At 41.5% G+C, this 19,050-nt stretch overlaps 5 protein-coding genes across 6 annotated transcripts; 2 read left to right on the forward strand and 3 right to left on the reverse strand.

The window, feature by feature from the left end:
* Nucleotides 1-939: 939 nt before the first annotated feature.
* On the reverse strand, nt 940-2,897 carry LOC141825374 (lysine-specific demethylase JMJ32). Its single transcript, XM_074712757.1, has 4 exons — nt 2,187-2,897; nt 1,926-2,104; nt 1,541-1,611; nt 940-1,421 (listed from the first exon to the last, which is right to left on the reverse strand). Exons 1-4 carry the CDS (start codon nt 2,889-2,891, stop codon nt 1,261-1,263), a joined length of 1,116 nt encoding a protein of 371 aa, XP_074568858.1. The 5' UTR covers nt 2,892-2,897; the 3' UTR covers nt 940-1,260.
* Nucleotides 2,898-3,358: 461 nt separating this feature from the next.
* LOC141825375 (sugar transport protein 8-like) lies at nt 3,359-6,273 on the reverse strand. 2 transcript variants are annotated; one of them, XM_074712759.1, is made up of 5 exons: nt 6,153-6,273; nt 5,014-5,151; nt 4,611-4,930; nt 3,916-4,542; nt 3,359-3,842 (listed from the first exon to the last, which is right to left on the reverse strand). In XM_074712759.1, the coding sequence occupies exons 1-5, from the start codon at nt 6,271-6,273 to the stop codon at nt 3,390-3,392; spliced, it is 1,659 nt and encodes a 552-aa protein (XP_074568860.1). In that variant the 3' UTR covers nt 3,359-3,389. The 2 variants fall into 2 exon arrangements, with proteins under 2 accessions (XP_074568860.1, XP_074568859.1); XM_074712758.1 differs by lacking the exon at nt 6,153-6,273 and having other exon boundaries at nt 5,014-5,164.
* LOC141825376 (tRNase Z TRZ1) lies at nt 6,268-10,346 on the reverse strand. Its single transcript, XM_074712760.1, has 9 exons — nt 10,166-10,346; nt 9,806-10,083; nt 9,401-9,563; nt 9,260-9,330; nt 9,083-9,178; nt 8,813-8,926; nt 7,608-7,676; nt 7,441-7,515; nt 6,268-6,472 (listed from the first exon to the last, which is right to left on the reverse strand). The coding sequence occupies exons 2-9, from the start codon at nt 10,043-10,045 to the stop codon at nt 6,398-6,400; spliced, it is 903 nt and encodes a 300-aa protein (XP_074568861.1). The 5' UTR covers nt 10,046-10,083; nt 10,166-10,346; the 3' UTR covers nt 6,268-6,397.
* Nucleotides 10,347-10,604: 258 nt separating this feature from the next.
* On the forward strand, nt 10,605-14,351 carry LOC141824041 (V-type proton ATPase subunit d2-like). The gene is made up of 10 exons (XM_074711273.1): nt 10,605-10,838; nt 11,630-11,750; nt 11,912-12,019; nt 12,089-12,191; nt 12,337-12,417; nt 12,494-12,579; nt 12,723-12,782; nt 12,867-12,915; nt 13,481-13,615; nt 13,950-14,351. Exons 1-10 carry the CDS (start codon nt 10,658-10,660, stop codon nt 14,079-14,081), a joined length of 1,056 nt encoding a protein of 351 aa, XP_074567374.1. The 5' UTR covers nt 10,605-10,657; the 3' UTR covers nt 14,082-14,351.
* Nucleotides 14,352-14,998: 647 nt separating this feature from the next.
* Nucleotides 14,999-18,532, forward strand: LOC141823155 (putative disease resistance protein RGA4). Its single transcript, XM_074710414.1, has one exon. The coding sequence runs from the start codon at nt 14,999-15,001 to the stop codon at nt 18,530-18,532; it is 3,534 nt and encodes a 1,177-aa protein (XP_074566515.1).
* Nucleotides 18,533-19,050: the final 518 nt, after the last annotated feature.

The raw sequence follows: 19,050 nt of genomic DNA on the forward strand, positions 1-19,050 counted from the left end.
ACAGCCAGGATATCTCAAGTACATAGTTTGTTGAAAAGAAGCATGCACTCCAAAAGGCTTTAATGTTTCTCTCGAGTGTCCACCTAAATATGATACCAATGATCAAAGAACCATTCTGCATGTCCACTACAATTTCAATAGACCATAAAGGCCACACGTAGGAAAAGTTAAAAGTGAGGAGTGCCAAAAGGGACTATATTGTTAAAATAAAAGAAATAAAAATCTCAATGATTCACATCCCAACCAAAAGCTCCTACAGTGATAAAGAGATTCGAGGCTTGTAAGTATGCTTGCAGAGTTCACACATACTTTAATTTCCATCATCTTGTAGCCAAAGCACCACCGGCAGCTTTTAATAATAATAATAAAAAAATAGGATCACTTTATCACTTTGAGAAGCAGTTGATTTTTTTTCTTTAAATATGAAAAAACAACAAAGTATATTGTTCATTCCAGGACATATACAGCCAGAAATTTTAGTGGTTGTATTCATGCAACAAAAAAGACAACCAGAATATATCAAGTGGTAGTATAGTTTGTCAAAAAGAAGCAGACTTACTAAAATGTTTAATTGTGTCTCTACAGTCTCTATTCACAAAATATTAATCCACTGGTGAAAGGCTGCAAGGGCCATTCTGTATTTCCAGGGCATTATCAGCAGGCCATAGAGATGACACGAGAAAAGAGAAGAGTGCAAATAAAGACTACAGTCGAAGCAAAACAAAAGCCCATTATGTCACATTCTTGTTAAAACTTCTATATTGACAAGGAGATCAGGGATTTAGTAAGTTTTTGCTTGCAAAGTCCAAACAAATTTTAGTTTCCAATCATTTCGGAGGCGAACCATCACTAAATAGTTTGTAGTTAAAAAAAGTTTCCTCGAATCACCTTGACAAGGACTTGATTTTTGAAGTAACATCTTTCATTGCATTCCAAAATGTTGACGGCCAATACAATTTAATGGATTATAAGGTAGAAATTCCATTATTGGGTCTCTATGCAAGCAAAATGAGCTATCTATGAGGCCTGCAAAATTTTAGTTTGGAGCATGTATGCTAACAGAGAAACTCTAGTCTAATCTTAAAAATAGTGGACTTCATAGACAACATAACTGTATTGAATCTACTACCCTCAACTGATAAAATTGGTAACCTTACTAATGTCACACAAATTCAATACTCGAACATTCACCCAATGTTAGTTGATTGATGGGACCATCGACAATTGGGTGCAAGCTGTTTGCTCATCAAATATAATTTATCATCCTTTTTTTGTGGATTCCAATTCTGAATCTTCTGAAAGATCAGCTACATCACAAGAATTGCATATCTTTCTGGAAGGCTCATGGGTACAATGAGAGAAACTGATGGATTGCAAGAAATTGAAGTATGCATATTTGATATCAAACACCATATCATACCCTGAAATGGAAGAGGAAAAGCCATGAGACAACATTTTTAAAATCAACAGAACAACAAAAACAGAAATTGGTCAGGCTACAGGGATGCATATGTTATACAAGCTCAATACAGTGACTCACAATAATTGATAGCAATTGTCCGTCCATTGCTGTCAGGTGTTTGACTGACATAATGAAACCACATACTTGGCCTGCATTATGATTGACATTTTCTTTGCAAAATCAGATATAAATCAACTTCAGTAATCATTTGGAAAAAAGGTGGTGAAATTAGTTCACCTAGAATCTCATTAGACGTCAACCTAACAGGATAGTAAATATGTTAACATGCACAAACAATGAAGCAAGTTTCTCTTAAGATAGTTTGTAAATGGACTGGAAGTGTAAGAGAAAACAGTTTACATAGCTACTGTTCTTATTTTCAGTTTCCAGCGTCAAGAGGAATAATAAAATTAACTAAAGAAGCGGCTTTGCATTTACTGCAGATGCCATAGGGGGAACTTACAGGTAAAGAATCTCCCCTGCTTTAACAGTGCATTGAAATGGCTTCGGGCCATTGAAATATAGGGGGAAAGACAATCTCTGCTCAGCCATGGCCTCAGGTGATGGAGGGTAGGGGTCCACGCTGCACCAAGGAACAAGAATCTTTGGTTCCACCATTTCCACCTTCAGCTTCCCCATTTCCTGCGGCACGCCACATGGTATCATACTTGGAGAAGAAATAACACAGAGGAGAGTGAATTTGCTGGCAGAAGAAAGAAATTACCGAGGAGGAAGAGGTGAAGTATTGGGCGGCCGGATAAGAGCGAACATAGAGACGATGGACCTCGGTTGGGGGGAGCAGGAGGAAGTGTTTCTCCCCTGTTACCACAACGTAGAGGTTCTCGTAGTGGTCCTTGTGGAACGACGTCTCCGATCTCCCATTGCCGATCCAGAGGTTGACGGCCTCCGGGAGGCAGCCAAGCGCCTCTGTCGCCCACGGGATGTGCGGTTCCACATCTGCTGACAATGCGGAATACTCCGCCCTGAAGCAGTCATTCTGTTGTTGGGCGTACGCCACGACCGGGGATGACGGAGATCCGGTAGAATAGATAATGCGAAGCGCTTCCCTGAACTCCATGGTCCGGACGAAGGCGGAGGCGAAGCAGAGACCGCGGGGGGCGTCGCCGGGAGCTCCGGGCGGGATAGGAACAAGGGAATCAGCGCGGCCGTGGGGAGTGAGGTGGACGGAGACGTCGCATCCTTCTAGGGCTTGGCAGAGGTAGGAATCATCGGACCAGAGGGAGCGGGCAACGGCGGGCCAGTGAAGGGTGGCGGCTCGGGAGATGATGCAGGGTTTGTTAGCAGCAACGAAATCCCTAAGGAAGACAAGCGGAGACGGCGGAGCCTCAAGACGCTCTACCTCACCGGAGACTCCCAGGCCGAGCTCCCGCGCCTCTCTCCACAGATCCCTCACCTGTCCCTCCGCCATCGTCGGTTTTCTCTTCTTCTGGTTTTGAAGTTAGGACGGAGACCAGGTGTTCGGCAGAATGTTATTGGATCGGGTAAAGATACAGAACCCTAACCCACTACAACCAGTTGTCCAACCCGGCAACCCGTCTACAGCTAAAACAAACTAACCCCACTTTATTTATTTATAAATAAATTCAAAACAAGTAAATAAAATAAAATAAAATTTACATAATTCAAGTTGAATCTAAGCAACCATGTGAATACATAAATAATTCTAAAACAGAGGAAGGTGATCAAGTTATTATTAATTTAATTTGTTTATATATCATACTTTCAATCGAATTAATTGGCATACTCTTAATACTTTGATGAATAACAAAGAGATGATTTCAACAACATTGTTCAAATTAATCAATATAAATTAAAAGGGATGAACATATGAGAAGCAAAATTTAAAGACATTTTTTGTGTTTAATTATACACTCAATATGTGTTAGGTATTAATTTAAGCATATCATCACTTTCCTTCTTTATTAATAGCTTCCTTGCTATCTTCTTCTTCATCCATGAATCTTTGCCAAAACCAATGCTGCTTCCACACCTTCTCGGTCATTTCATCGATAGGAATGTTCTTCGTCTCGGGCAACAAGAAGATGACGAACAATCCCATGAGCACGATCCAACCACCGAAGAAGAAGAAGATCCCCGCGCGCATATGACACATCATGGAGAGGAAAGCTTGGGCGATCACGAAGGTGAAGAACATGTTAGAGCTAACGGCGAATGCATACCCAGCCGTCCTAGTGGAGAGAGGAAAGATTTCGCTGGGAATCAGCCATCCCAACGGCCCCCATGACCAAGCAAAGCTCGCCACGAAAAGACATACGAGAACCACCACCCAAATTGCAATACTGTGATCGATCTCGTTGGTGGTCTTGAGGTTCACCAGCAGAATGCCTCCGATGGCCAACTGCTCAGCAGGATGACGATAACAAATTAAATATTATATGGATATATATATATATAGAAATCAACGTACGTACCTGTGTGATCAACATCTGAGCACAAGCTTCTAAAAGAAGAAACCTCCTGCCAGCTTTGTCAACGAGGACCACAGAGACGATGGTGGAGAGAACATTGACGATCCCCGTTATAACGGCGGAGAGCAAGGAGGCATCATTCTTGAAGCCCATGGTTTGGAAGAGAACTGGAGCGTAGAACATGATGGCGTTGATTCCGGTGAACTGCTGGAAGACTTGCATGGCGATGGCGATCACCAACTGCGGCCGACTCGATCGCTTCATGAGGTTCTTGAAGGGATTCTTCACCTGTCGCGCCATCTCGCTGGCGTGCACCAACTCCTGGTACTCCGCTTCCACATTGTCGACGCCACGAATCTTCTTCAGCATGTCGAGGCCCTCTGTCAACTTCTCGCGCTCGATCAAGCTCGTCGGCGTTTCGGCGATGATGAGGGAGCCTAAGCAGAGCATGACCGCCGGCACTCCGGCGAGGCCGAGCGCGAGCCTCCACCCCCACGGGTGGATGTTAGCGACGAAGTAATTCACGATGTTGGCCACGAAGATGCCGATGGTGACATCGAGCTGGAAGAGGATGTTGAGCGCTCCTCGAAGGTGCACCGGAGCAATCTCCGACAAGAACAGAGGCACCGCCTAATTATATATATATAATTAATTAGTCAATTAATAAATAATTGAATTGAATTGAATGAATTACTTACTTGATTGGCAAATCCTACGCCCACTCCAAGAAGAATCCTTCCTACGATCAACATGGCGAGATCTAAAGCGAATGCATCGAAGAGGACGCCGACTAAGAAGAAGATGGAAGCAGCTTGCATCGTGACCTTTCTTCCATAGTTGGTGCACACTTTAGAAGCTATAAAGCTAGCTACCAGAGCAGCGAGGTAGAGAGATGAAGTGAACAGCTGAAGGTTTTGATTATCAAACTTGCAATAGTTGTCTTCTTTGGCCAGGTGCTTCCTCTCAAAAACCTTTGGAAAGAATTTCTCCAGGAAGTCATCCATGGATGTCACTCCTCCTACAAATATTAATTAATAATTACAATTAATCAAAACTAATATAATCATGCATGTATAAATATGAATCACTTATATATATCACCTGAAATCCCAATGTCGTAGCCAAACATGAGACCTCCCGTGGCCGCAATGATCCCACAAATCACTACGTAAATAGTGATCTTCCCCTCGAACTGCTTGTCCCCACCCGATGCCGACATTACAACAGCCGGCATCTTGCCTTGATTGTTAATTAAAATTGCTTTACAAAATTAAAAGATAGATAAAAGAAGGTTGAATGAGGAGAGAAACTCATTGAAGGTGTATGTATATATATACATGAAGAAATGACTAATAATAGTAACATAAAATCTAAAAAAATTTGTGGATAGAGCTTAAGATAGATTATTGACATTAATAATTTTAATAGCTGAACAAGAGGAGATAATGTTAGATGCCAAAATAGACTAGAGTCTAAATAAAGACTATAGGATATCTACTTGTTCAATTTACAAACATCCAAAACAGAGTAGACAAATCTAAATAAAGGTAGATGTTAAAGACTAATACAACAGCAAAAAAACATAGAATAGAATGATGTAATAGAAATGTGACACCTGTAATTTACATTAAGATTTCTTAGCTAAATTTATCTTCGACATGCACCATAATCCATCTAGAAAAAGATCCATGCACTATATATATGCAGATGGTGACAAATGACAACAATCCTCTCAATTTCTTTTAGATAAAGATCCATGATTCATACTGTTCAAGTGTTAACTTTTCCCCCTAACTTTCTTTAATTACTTTACCAACTTTCTTATGTCAATTACTTTTACATTATTTCACCCAATCTCAAATGCACTAGCTACCTACAACCATGAATCCCTAAACACAACAAAGACTACATACATGACTCGTACACAATTACTTGACTCCAATATAACAAATAGTGAACCAGCATAATGACTGTGAAAGTTACTCTTATTATTTTTTCTTTGACATAGTATGTGACCACTTCAAATCAAGATCAAAACATTTTCTTAGCAATATGACACAACCAACTGATAAAATGACTCATGGATGAGGACATGTAATTATGTAAGCTAAACAAAGAAGCGACGATTAAACGAATCAAATGAAAAATGCATAAACATCCTGCCTCAGACTATCTGTTTAACCATATAAATGCAGTAAAACCATTGTCAATTTGATTTATAATATTGAAGAAAAATATACTCGAGTTCAAATTCTCCGATCTCAGCAAGTTCTTTGCCACATTTATCTGTCCACTGAACTTTTCTTCCCACTGTACAACAAGATGTCTCATTTTCCACTTGTTCAGCAAGTTCAGTGGCATTGGCAGCTTCACATGTGGTGGAATAATCTATGGAAGGTTTCTTCAGATTATTCTTAAGGCAAGGCTTCTTGTCACTCTTAGTAAGAGCATCAATAGTCATACCCTACAATGATCAAACATATCATTAGAAACCATTTGTCAAGGCAAATAGGCGACCAGAAAACGATGGAGGCATCTTGGTGATGGCAGCCTCAATTTCCTGGAAATCCAAGAACAGCAAAAAATGTCAGTATGAACTAAGCAACATTGAGCACTGAATCAAGCGCGGATGGAAAACATGAAACCAAGAAAAGTAAATGATAATATCATTATTTTTTTAAAAAAAAAATGTTCTCACTTGATTCAACAAAATGATAATATCATTATTTTTATATCAAAATTTGGTATAAGTTGATACACATTATATTATTTTGACCATATATATGATGGTAAATAACATAGGGCAAGTACTAAAATGATATAATATGTTTGCTCAAATTAATCAGTCATATTCAGATTAAAGTGAGGATTTTAGAAGAAAATCAGAGGTACATAAACTATATGGGATATACATATAATTTATCCTTATTGGGGCTTGACCTTCATGAAATTATTTTGAATCTCCTTTCAATAAAAGGTACTGATTTACTTATGAGGTTCAATCAGAAGAGACTGAAGAAACACATGAATTTCAATTTGGTTCAACAGATATAGAACAATTACTAAAGAATTAAGTCAAGGTTTCATCTCGAATTAGAGGATATTACTGAATGCAAAACTCAGTTGGGTACGTATCATTCATCATGTTTAGAGCAAATAAAATATCACGAAGAACACGTTTTGAGAGATTTTCTTGGTGACATTTAAAAATGACAACACAGAACATGAAGCCAAAAGTAAGAAGCAAAATCTAACAAGGAGCCATCTGATATGGCATCTTCAGTCCATTTACTTGGACGGAAAATATGGGAGAGACAAAGACAAGTGACACATATATAAGTAAATGGATCCTTAGTTCTTTGTCCTATGTGATAAATGAGCATAAAAATTCAATCATTAAAAATAAAAGATAACCATGAATTGAATTGAGACAGCAGTCGCACATTTGGAGCATGCAAAGTGATGAGACTTTATCTCTAAGCAAGATAGATTTTGGCATTTGTATAGTCAGAAATGGCAATGACTTACCTCTGGATAATAACGAGCTGAAAAATGGATGAGCAAAATTGCTTTATTCTGGAATCGGTTCTCATAACTTGCGATCTAAAAGAACAGTATAAGCAAAGGGACAAACATCCAAGTATCAGTAGCTAAAATAATTACTCAAAAATGACACACAAGAGCTTGAAATTAACCTCAAACAAATGGGTGTGGCCATAATCCCTAGCATGTTGAACTGGCATTGCATCATTCACAAAAGTGCTCTAGAAAATCAAGTAAAGCCGTAAAGTGAAGCATGTGTTAAAAAGATATGGACTGATTAGCAGACAGTCAAATCTATTATACAAAATGTATGTGTTGATGACCAGATGTAAGTAACGACAGCAGATCAAAAAACATTCACATAAAGACTCAAGCAGATTTGGTTAAGGAGACAGGACCTTGAAGAGAAAAATAGTCAAAATAATTCAGATATCTATAGAACTCCTTATCAAGAAAAGTTGCCCCATAAAATATTCAATTTCATGGGTCCATCTGAAATAGACACAATTCTTGTACATACATTTTTTTAGCGATGAGGCAGTAGCCAAATGATGAAGCCGATTTTGCATTAGACCCTTGAAGAGGAAAATAGTCAAAAGACTTCAAATATGTACATACTCTTTGGCAAGAAAAGCTGCATCATAAAAGATACAATTCATGTACCCATCTGCAATCCATACAATTCTCGTACAAGACCATTTTTGAGCAAAGAGGCAGTAACTTATTGTGCAACTCCCTTCTGGCTACATTTTTTTTTTAATTACTGAATGTATTGCAAATGAATTGCTTAATTGACTAGTACTTTCTTTTACTTGACCTTATTCTTGTATATGAATTCTTCAATCAAATTATGTTCCTTTAAGACAGGATGGAATGCAAACAAATAAGGCTGCAGAGGCACAACTGTTACTGAACTATGCTCCATTTTGTGGCAGCATTCAGAAGGTGTTGCAAAGTAATACAGACCAAGACAAGAAATGCAGTACAAAATAGGGGAAAGAAGAAGGGGGGCTTGAAAAGGATCTAAGCATACCTTCTTACAAGCAGAAGCTTATCAGGACCAATGCTATTCCTATATGTTTAAAAGGGAAACCATGGGATATATCTATAAACAAGACAGTTGTTGCAATAGCAAATAAGGAGTCCCAACAAGGGCCAAACTAAAATAGTAGTTACAAAACCAACAGAATCAAAGTTAAATAGTTGGCATGCACTACTAATACTACAACCACTAATACTACTAATAATAATAAAAGAAAAAAATACTGGTGGGTTTGAAGCTAAAATTAAACTTGTTAATGATAGTACAACACCACAATTGACAAGAGTAATTCCAACCAGCATACAAATCCATTACCTCCATCACAAGAATTCTTGCATTAAGTACATCAGAATTGTCAGGGTCAACAACAAAATCTGACATCGTATCTCCAGTAAAGGCAATTTCAGGAGTTGTTATTGTGTAAGTAATCTGCAATGACAGTATTAATCAAGAGAAAAAAAAACAAAAGAAAAAGAACCTAGGCTAAAAACAAATTAGAATGAACTCAGCAATATATGCAAATTCAATATCTACCATTTTTTTAATAATCATATATCACTCTTGTTGGAATCCAGCAAAACATACCTCAACACCTGATAGTCGCAAGCTCTTAATCTCATTTCCAGAAAGACCACAAAATTCTGCCTTAAGCTTTTTTTTGACAGAGTAGATACAGTAACCCTACATATTTTAGAAAGCAAACTTATCTTCCACGCTTATAAACCTTTCAAAAATGTAATAGGATATAGAAGATGTTCTAGCCTGGCTAGGTATAACATGGTAGGTCTTGAATGCTCTAACTTTAAGATCATTTCTCAATTGAAATTCTTCCCCTGAAAAATAAAGTTTATTAGAACAAAGGGTATCCATCTATCTCTAACATGTTTCTTGATAGATACATACCCACATTTAGGGCGACTAAATTGTGCTTCAGTTCAGATTGGTCCATTGCCCTGTGCACCTCAAACAGTTTGTCCACATGTTCTTTTATAGACACCGGGACAAAGATAGTTGGAGGCTTCATGCCATATAGTCCTCTAGTAGCAACATACATAGGTAGTCCTCCCTGATGAAAAACTTGAATGTTTCAGACCAAAGAGGTTAATGGTTTCTCCTAACATCAGTCCTAAGAATGAGCAACTCTCAATAGGATTAGGTCAACTCAAAATAATGCACAGAGCAGAAACTACTTAACTAGAGCCACGGATTCTGTTCATGGTTGTGTATGAATGTTTATTGAGATAACGTTAAATCACGACTGCAATAATTCGTCTGGTGTACATAAGTACTAAATTGGAAACTGCTTACGATGTGATCCATATGGCCATGGGTAATGAACAGAAATTCCTGGGAAATGGCTCGCTGCGGGCATCTACCAATGTCAAAGGCCAACTTAAGTGACGGGAAGATGACACAAGTCTCCTGCCCTCCAATTGATAGCCCCTCAACTGGATACCCTTCGATCACCAGTGGCTTCTTTCCTCTTGGAACGAACGAAGACTGTTCAGCACTTGCTCCACCATCCGCTTTGCTTCTGCGACTCCCCATTTCAGCTCATTAATGCAATTTGACAAGAAATTCTTGGTCTATAATTGAGGACAAAAAAAAACATTAAAAAAACGATTTTTTTCATCAATGAGCACCGAAGTTCTCTTGATCAACAAGAACCTGATTCGATCATAAGAACCATAAACTGAAGTGAATCGAGATGAACGAGAAATCACTGCCAAAGAACGACAAACAGCTTTATTGGATCACAACCGCAGTCAATTGAATAAGAAACCAAGTGAATGGAATGGAGAGATTCCGCAGGGAACTGGACTCGAGGCCGCCGCCACGGGAGGGAGGGGACGAGAGGGTAGGGGAGGGAGAACGACGACAAGAGTCAAGAGGGATTGTAGGAGGGCCGTGGGCCGGCCCATCAAACTAGCGGGCCGTTCATGAAAGGAAGGCGAAACAAACACGACTTAAGTAGCGACTTAGAACGACCATTGGGAAAATTGCAGCAGCATCGACTGGATTAGCGCCACGTCGAGTATCGTAACCGGAGTCGTAATTACAGCTGTGGTTTGATCCACCTCTCTTCCCGAACATAGTAAGGTTCTTCTTCAGATCCGATCATTCGACCGTCGAGTCCACCGCGAGGAGGAAGGCGAAGCGATGTATGGATTCGAGGCGCTCACGTTCAACATCCATGGCGGGTACCTGGAGGCCATCGTCCGAGGCTACCGCTCTGGCCTCCTCACCGCCGCCGACTACAACAATCTCTGCCAGTGCGAGACCCTAGACGACATCAAGATGCACCTCTCCGCCACCGAGTACGGGCCATACCTTCAGAACGGTGCGTTGATATCTCACTCTGGCTCCCGATGCGGTTCCGATTCAGTTTCTCGAATTTGAGCTGTTGGATTTGTCTATTGCATTATAAAATTGCAATTTTGGGCTTGTTTTGGGGCATCAAAGACTTTGGATATTGAATAGGATTTGCGATATAGTGGTTGACATGTTCTGGTTTCCTATATACCTGATCAGAAACTTGATTCAGATCTCTTCCTCTGTCGTGGGTTTGCTTATGGAAAAGGGAGCAAGTTGGCTCCCGTTTTCCTTTGAAAATTTCACGATCAATTTGTGATAAAACTTCTCGTAGGAGAATTTCCGAAGTAGGAGGACTCTAGAGCTTCACTCATGGTTGAATCTTTGCTTGCATAACGGTTACATCTACCGTGAATTTTTGCACATCGGATATGAAGCCTCTTGATTCATTGTCTAAATAATGAAGTTAATAAAAATTCTGTTTAGTGAGCTTAGTGAGTTCGTATCTTAGAAAATTTTGTTTTTGCTGAATGCATCATGGACTAGATGCAATATGAGAATGCAACAATGCACAAGTCGACAAGAGTCTCCGTGCATTATGACGTATTTTGAGACCTGAACACAAGGTTTTGTTGAAGAAACCACTACTCTTGTATACCTGATAATTTCTAGATAATATAGTTATCTTAAGCAGATTGATAAAATTTTACAAATATCAACTAACTTTGCATGCTTATTATCTATGATCAAGTTCTGTATTAGCCTTTAATCTATATGGATGTTTTGTGTTATCTTATATATGCCTGTAATTGCTCGCAGAGCCATCTCCTTTACATACAACCACCATTGTGGAGAAGTGCACTCTTAAACTTTTGGATGAGTATAAGCATATGTTGTGTCAGGCAACAGAGCCCTTATCAACCTTCTTGGAGTATATAACGTAAGTGTTCCTGTAAGCACTGTTTTACATGTTGATTTCTATTTGTTGCCAGTTCTCTGGTTCACGGTGTAATGGTTTACTGCTCTACAAGCTAGTTTTCAGTATAATGGATTTTATTTGGACATTGATGGTAACATTGACTCATTTTCTGCTCCTCATAGGTATGGTTACATGATCGATAATGTTGTCCTTATTGTCACTGGCACTTTGCATGAGAGGGATGTTCAGGAACTGCTGGAAAAATGTCATCCTCTGGGAATGTTTGATAGGTTTGTCCTTTCTGTTCTATGTCTATCTTTTGTGTTAACATGTTGAGGTCTTGAACATCTTTTCTGCAGCATTGCAACTCTTGCGGTTGCCCAGAATATGCGGGAACTTTACAGATTGGTTCTTGTTGATACACCATTGGCACCATATTTCTCAGAGTGCATCACATCAGAGGTACTACTAAGATTTTTTTCCATATCCTCAGTTTTTTTTTAGTGTGATAAGTGTGAAGAATCAGCGCACCTGGATGATTGGCAAACATATACTCATTTAATTGTGACGACTTTCAAAGCTTATCTTTTATTAACAATTTTATCAGGATTTGGATGATATGAATATAGAAATCATGAGGAATACTTTATACAAGGCCTACCTTGAAGATTTCTATAACTTCTGTCAGGTAACAATAATGATGTATTTCAATAAAAGAACAGCCTTTCCTACTGCTTTTAGCTTAAACTGTTACGTCAAAACAGAAACTAGGTGGAGCAACTGCTGAGATAATGTCTGATCTTCTTGCATTTGAAGCTGATAGAAGGGCTGTTAATATTACTATAAATAGGTTAGACAAATTAAAATTCTGAGATTTTCAAGTTGTGGTCATGTCATTCATTTTAGTGTTCCACACAACACATTTGCTGACAGATGAAATTTTAAAAAAAAAATGTGATTTTTTGCTCATTAATTGTGGGCTTGGTTTTACAGTATTGGCACTGAGTTGACTAGAGATGATCGCCGGAAGCTTTATTCAAATTTTGGGCTATTGTATGGTTTTCACCCTTTTATCATAAAGTTATTTAGCTTGGATTGGTTGTTTTCACTTTTCTTATGGAATTTTTTTCTTCACAGATATCCGTATGGTCACGAGGAACTTGCTGTATGTGAGGATATTGACCAGGTAAGTTAGTTTTATTGCTTTTAGATGAAAAAACATATAAGAAGATTATCTATCTAGTTCTGAAGTTTTATTATTGATCAGATGGTAATTGTTCCTACGCTCAAGTTTTGGGCCAAACTCCAACTGTTTGATATATTATGACACTCCTACTCAGTTGTGGTGGGCAGTTGGGCTGGATTTATAATATAATAATCCAATTTTAATTAATGGTATACTGATAAGCTAATGCTATTTGTTAATTTCATAGGAACAAATATGAACTTATTATGATACAATTCTATTCCACATTAACAAATGAGTTATCAAAGAATAATAATAACAATATATCATTTTTAACTTATCAAAGAATAATAATATGATCTATTCATATAATCACATATGCAATGTCTTATTAATCTTAATTCTATTAATTTTAATATTTATTATGTACAATATATGTTATTGATAAATAATGCTTTGAAAGTCAATTAAACATATTCTTATTATTGTTGAACATCACTTTACCGCTTATTTCTGCCCAAGTAAGCATGTTCTAAACACGATTTTACTGTTATTTCTGGTCCAGGTCCGTGGTGCAATGGAGAAATACCCACCATATCAATCAATTTTTGCCAAGATATCCTATGGAGAAAGTCAGATGCTGGACAAAGCCTTTTATGAAGAGGAAGTAAAGAGACTATGCTTGGCTTTTGAGCAGCAGGTAAACATCCTTCGATACCTTCATCAACTGCTTGACACTAAATTAAAACCCATGCATATCATTGTTGCAAACCATAAAGTATAGTTATTCGTTAAAATTAGGATTGTGTGTCCTGCTTGAAGAACCCTGACTGGAAGACCGCTTGATCATGCGACTAAATGATAAATTTAGTCCATCATGCCAACTCTCTTTTTTCAGTGCACACATGTTCAGAGATTGCTTATACAACTAATGTGCTTTTTTTTCTGTCCACATGTTTTTATTCTATGGTCACTGTACATTGTCGATGAACTAACATGGCCAGGCCTAATAAATTCTCACAATGACATTGCAGTTTCACTATGCCGTTTTCTTTGCTTATATGAGATTGAAAGAACAGGAGATAAGGAATCTAATGTGGATCTCCGAATGCGTAGCCCAGAATCAAAAGACCAGAATCCATGATAGTGTGGTCTTCATTTTCTGAGTGCTGCATGAGAACACAAGAATGTATCTGGAGATGCTCCCTCCACCATTTCATTCTCATGTTTTCTCTTTATTTGTCACCTGAAACCATGGCACATGCATTATTTTTATCAGCATAACGTGTGGTCACTTAAATTTGAAATTGAAATATAAATAAGCTGTAAGTTGTATTAGAAAGGAATGTGTTTCCTTTCAAATAGTGGAGTTTTTTTGTACAATTTCAGCTTGAACTTTTCCTTGCTCCTGGAGGGATTTGAGTCATTTGATTAAAAATATATAAATGGATTGGTGATGAATCAAATATAATGTTCATTACCGTTTCTTCAATATAAAGAAAAGCAATAATAACTCGTTAATGTATGCGTAACTTCTGATCTTTCACAAAAAAAACAAACTTCATTATTAGGGAGAATTGGCACCTCGAAGAATTGCGATTAAAGAGCATCTGGAGAAGGAGAACTTCGAGAAAGAGAGATAGCTGAGAAGTTGATGTGGCCAAACCAATGACAATTGGAAATGTGTGCCCAAAGCACTCTTTATCTCACGTTATGCTTACTTTACTTGTACCCAAAGGCTACTACTGCCGGCCACGAGAAGAAAAACAACATCAAAAAGGTCTTCTAACCCAACAAAACGCCCATTCTTCATTGTTACAAGATCTAACTATACCGGTTACACTTTTTTTTTCCAATTATATGCCGAACAACGTTTCCATGATGCTGTGCAATTCTCACTTTGCCAGACCAGGAAAGAAAAGCTCAATCTTGCATGATTGCACCATGCATGGGGAGGATACCAATCCTCTTCGTCACTCCAAATGCCCTCGAAGTCCATCTGCATTGATAAATTAGGAGTGCCGCCCGCCCCTGATTACCTCCCCGGATCAATCACTCCACTGCATCTTCAGTCGCATTCGTCATGGACAGGTCAACGGCGGCCGTGTTGGCGACGGAGGCACGTCATTTGCGAACCAAGGCCACCTCTCTCGCGCAGGACAAGCTGATGCGCCGTTTGCTCCTTTCCCCCAAGCTGACCTCTCTGGCCAACACCCTCTGCACCATCCAATGGGCCTGCAGCGACATCGAAAAGCAGCTGGGTAATTCGGCGGAGGATTGGCTCAAGGAGCTGCGCGAGGAGCTCTTTCGTGCCGACGACCTGCTCGACATGATCAAGCTCCGCCGCGTGCCACGGAAGCGGAGGACGCCCGCGGTCGCGCACGCCGGCCGCGATTTCTTCTTCTCCATCCCCCTCGTGCTCCACTTCGCCGCGGGCTGTCGGCTGAAGCGCGCGGTGCGGGCCTTAAGCGCCATGGCCGTCAAAGCGAGGAGCTTCACGGGCGACGGCGAGGTCCCCTTCGACGTGGCTCCCGACGTGATGCCGGCAAATTTATTAGGACGAGACGAGGACATGAAGAAACTGATTGAAATGGTGAACCATGGCGAACCGTTCGCCGTCGTGCCCATTGTCGGCAAGGCGGGCTCCGGCAAGTCGACCCTCGCTCGCTTGGTCTACCATGATCAGCGCCGCAACTTCAGAACCCGGATTCTCGTTAGCAGAAGCCACGTCTACGGAGAGGGGCAGCGAGACACCATCCACCGCCGCGCTCTGCCGATCTCCGAGTTGACTCTTGCTAGACGCTTCTTCCTCAAAGAGGAAGAGGAAACACAGCAACGACAACCACCGCTTGAATTCACATTGGCTAACCGTGAAGGCCATCCATCCTTGCGCCGGCCAGAAGGCAACCAGGAGCAGCAGTTCAAATCTGCCGTGGAGGTTATTGAGAAGTTGCTGAACGGCTTCCGTTTCTTGCTCGTTCTGCTCGACGTCAACAAGATCGATCGACCTGACTTGTTCGAGCAACTGATGCAAGCCTTGCAACGAGCTGGCCGGCATGGAAGCACCGTCATCCTGACCACCACCGATCCGGAGATTGCTTCTTATTTGAGCAGAAGGTCGCTGAGCAAAGCTTCCTGCAGCTTGGACGCCGAAGCCTCGCGGTTGACGCGCCAAGACAGCTGGAAATTGTTCAAGGAGCATGCTTCGATGTTCCACCTGCCGGACGACCACCACTTCTGGCATCCGTGGATCATCGACGACTGCGATGGCCACCCGCTGTCGGTGATCATCATGGCCAAAAAGATGCGCCGAAAGCCGTTACGAGATTACATGGTGCCGTTTGGCCACCAGGAGCTGCCGAAAGTGGACCTCCCTCGACTTTCCTCAGAGCTGAAACAGATATACGAGAAATTGATCTACGACGACCCTCGAAGCAGTCTTCCATCCGAGAAACTCAGCAATTGCTTCGCGTTCTTGTCTCTGTTCCCGGAAGATCACCGTTTCAGCAGAGAGGAACTCGTCGACTTGTGGGCCGCCGAGAACTCTATCTCATTGTCCCAAGCCGATGGCTACTTCGGAGATTTCCTGCGGGAACAGGCCTTAATCCGCTGCGTAGGGAAGGAGCTCGTCGATTTCGAAAGCCCGTTTCGCGCGACGGAGTACACGATGCGGGAACTTCTGCCTTACTTCGCGCAGCACGTCAGCTCCAAGAACGACCATCTGGCGCTCTCGCCAGACTCGTTCGACCTTTTGCAACTCGACCTAAAAGACAAGCCGCTGTGCCAGCACCTGTCGTTCGTGTGCGACCTAGAGTCTTCAGGCTTCCCCATAGACATACTTTTCCAAAGCGGCAAATGGCTGCTGCGCACCCTGCTCCTCCTCGGCTCTTCGTCGTCAAGCAACAAATGCTGGCTCAGCGACATCTACAACGTTCCCCAGTTCAAGGTCTTCCAGTACCTCCGAGTGCTGCACGTCCATGGAATCACCTGCCGCAACTTGCTAGATGGAATCGGAACGTATTCCAACTTGGTCTACCTCAACGTCTGCCAAAGCGAAGTTGAGACGCTCCCGGACTCGATCGGCGAGTTCGCGAACCTCAAGATCTTGAAGCTTTCCGACTGCAAGAAGCTCCGGCGGCTGCCCAAGACGATCAAACGCCTGGCGCTCATAGAAAAATTGAATCTTGCAGGGTGTTCTTTACTCGCCGAGAAGCTTCGGAAGCTCGATTGGATTGCGAGTCTTGTCCGGTTGGAGCACCTCAATCTCTCAAGGATCGACTTCGTGTCGCTGCCTCAATCCATCGGCAACCTCCGAAACTTGAAAGCACTGATCTTGGCACACTGTTGCAAGATCAGGCGGCTTCCTCGTTCGACAACGAAGCTCCTTAGCTTGGAGACGCTCGACCTCGAAGGCTGCACTTACCTAGAGGAGCTACCAGAGAACCCTGATCCGACGAGGGCGGCCGGCTCATTGGGAAATCTAAAATTCTTGAACATACTGCACTGCGCCTCGTTGACTCGCATGCCTTTTAATCTGGGGAACTTCTTATCGAACCTCCGGCACCTGACGCGCTTCGTGGCGAGCGACGATGCCGGACGCAGCTTGGCCGAGCTCGGGCCGTTGCGGGACCTCGAAGGCGAGCTCTGGTTGGATAAGCTTCACATGTTGACTGATCCAGAAGTGGCTGCGCAAATCAACTTGGCTGAAAAGGATGAACTACACGCGTTGACGCTGAGCTGGGAGATCGATTCGGCTGCAGACGCAAGCGAAACAGTGCACAATTCATTGCAAGTCGTCGAAGCCATGCAACCAAACTCGAAGTTGAGGTCGCTGAAGCTGATCCGCTACACAGCAGAACAGCTGCCTTCTTGGATGAGGGAACGAACATACCTGACTTCTCTGGTCGAGATCAAGCTATTTAATCTGAAGAATTGCGTGCTTCCGCCAATCGGGCAGCTACCTGCTCTCAAGGCGGCGGAGATAAGCGGCATGGACGCTGTGATCGAACTCGGCGATTCGTTCCATGGTGAGAACGGTTCATTTCCCCTCTTGGAGAAGCTCACTCTGTCTCAAATGGCAAACTTGAGGAAATGGAGAGTGCAGAAGAAGAATAACGTGTTCCCCAAACTCACTGACGTGAAGTTTATTCACTGCCCGAAACTTAAGCCTCCGAGTAATCCACTCCCTTCTGTTGCTTCGGTGACAATGTGGATGAACAACGAGAAGCTCTACGGCGACCCAAAAGAAGACCGTCGTCTTCTAAACTGCATGACCCCGCGAGTGCTCGTTGTTTCGCTGTGTCAAGATCTGACGGCTGATTCCACTGCGTGCAGGGGAATATGGTGCTTGGTCTCGATCAAGGAGCTGCAGATCTCTGCGTGCGAAAATCTTACGAGTTTGCCGGAGGGCATTCGACAGCTCACTTCTCTTCAAAGCCTAAGCATCGTCCGGTGCAGAAACCTGAGCAGCATACCGGAGTGGTTCAGCGACCTCGCCTCTCTCACTTCCTTGTCCATCTCTGCTTGCACTAAGCTGCGGTCGAGGCCCAAAGTTCGCCTGAGACGTCCCGGTCTCGCCATAAATGTCGAAGGCTGCCCCTTGTTCAGATACTACTGATACTGATAGGCATGCAGAATGTGGAAGAAGAAGATGAAGAAGAACCAAACACGCACACCAAAAAAACTGATGCAATATATTCCAAATTAAGGTGTTGGTCGTCTCTTTATCCGGGACCAAGAAAAGTGCAGATCTGTCCAAGCACAAAGGCATGGTCACATCTGTGAGTTGTCGGGGGAGAGAGATTTTGGAAAGCTGAAGAAAGTGTAAGTTTTGATGGGCAAGTCTCATCGCTGTCCTCACCTGACTTTTTGAAAAGTTGTTGTATATGAAATCTGTAAAAATCATTTGAGAACAATCACTCATTCACTCTTTGTCGGTTTGCTAAATGCTAATCTTCTTACTTAATTTTGTACTAATCTCCAGGCTTATCTGCAGAGCCTGAGTCCAAGTACAACCGAGTTTTTTTTAATAAATAAAATAATATAAAAATCAAAACTATAAAAAATAAAAAATTTAAATTATTTTCTAATTTTAGTTTATATTAGTTTATGTTCTATTTATATTTTTTATTTTTA

This window comes from Curcuma longa, chromosome 3 (genome assembly GCF_044706935.1).
Source record: "Curcuma longa cultivar G26 ecotype Majalengka, Jawa Barat chromosome 3, ITB_CL_G26_1.1, whole genome shotgun sequence".
NCBI classification, from domain to species: Eukaryota; Viridiplantae; Streptophyta; class Magnoliopsida; order Zingiberales; family Zingiberaceae; genus Curcuma; species Curcuma longa.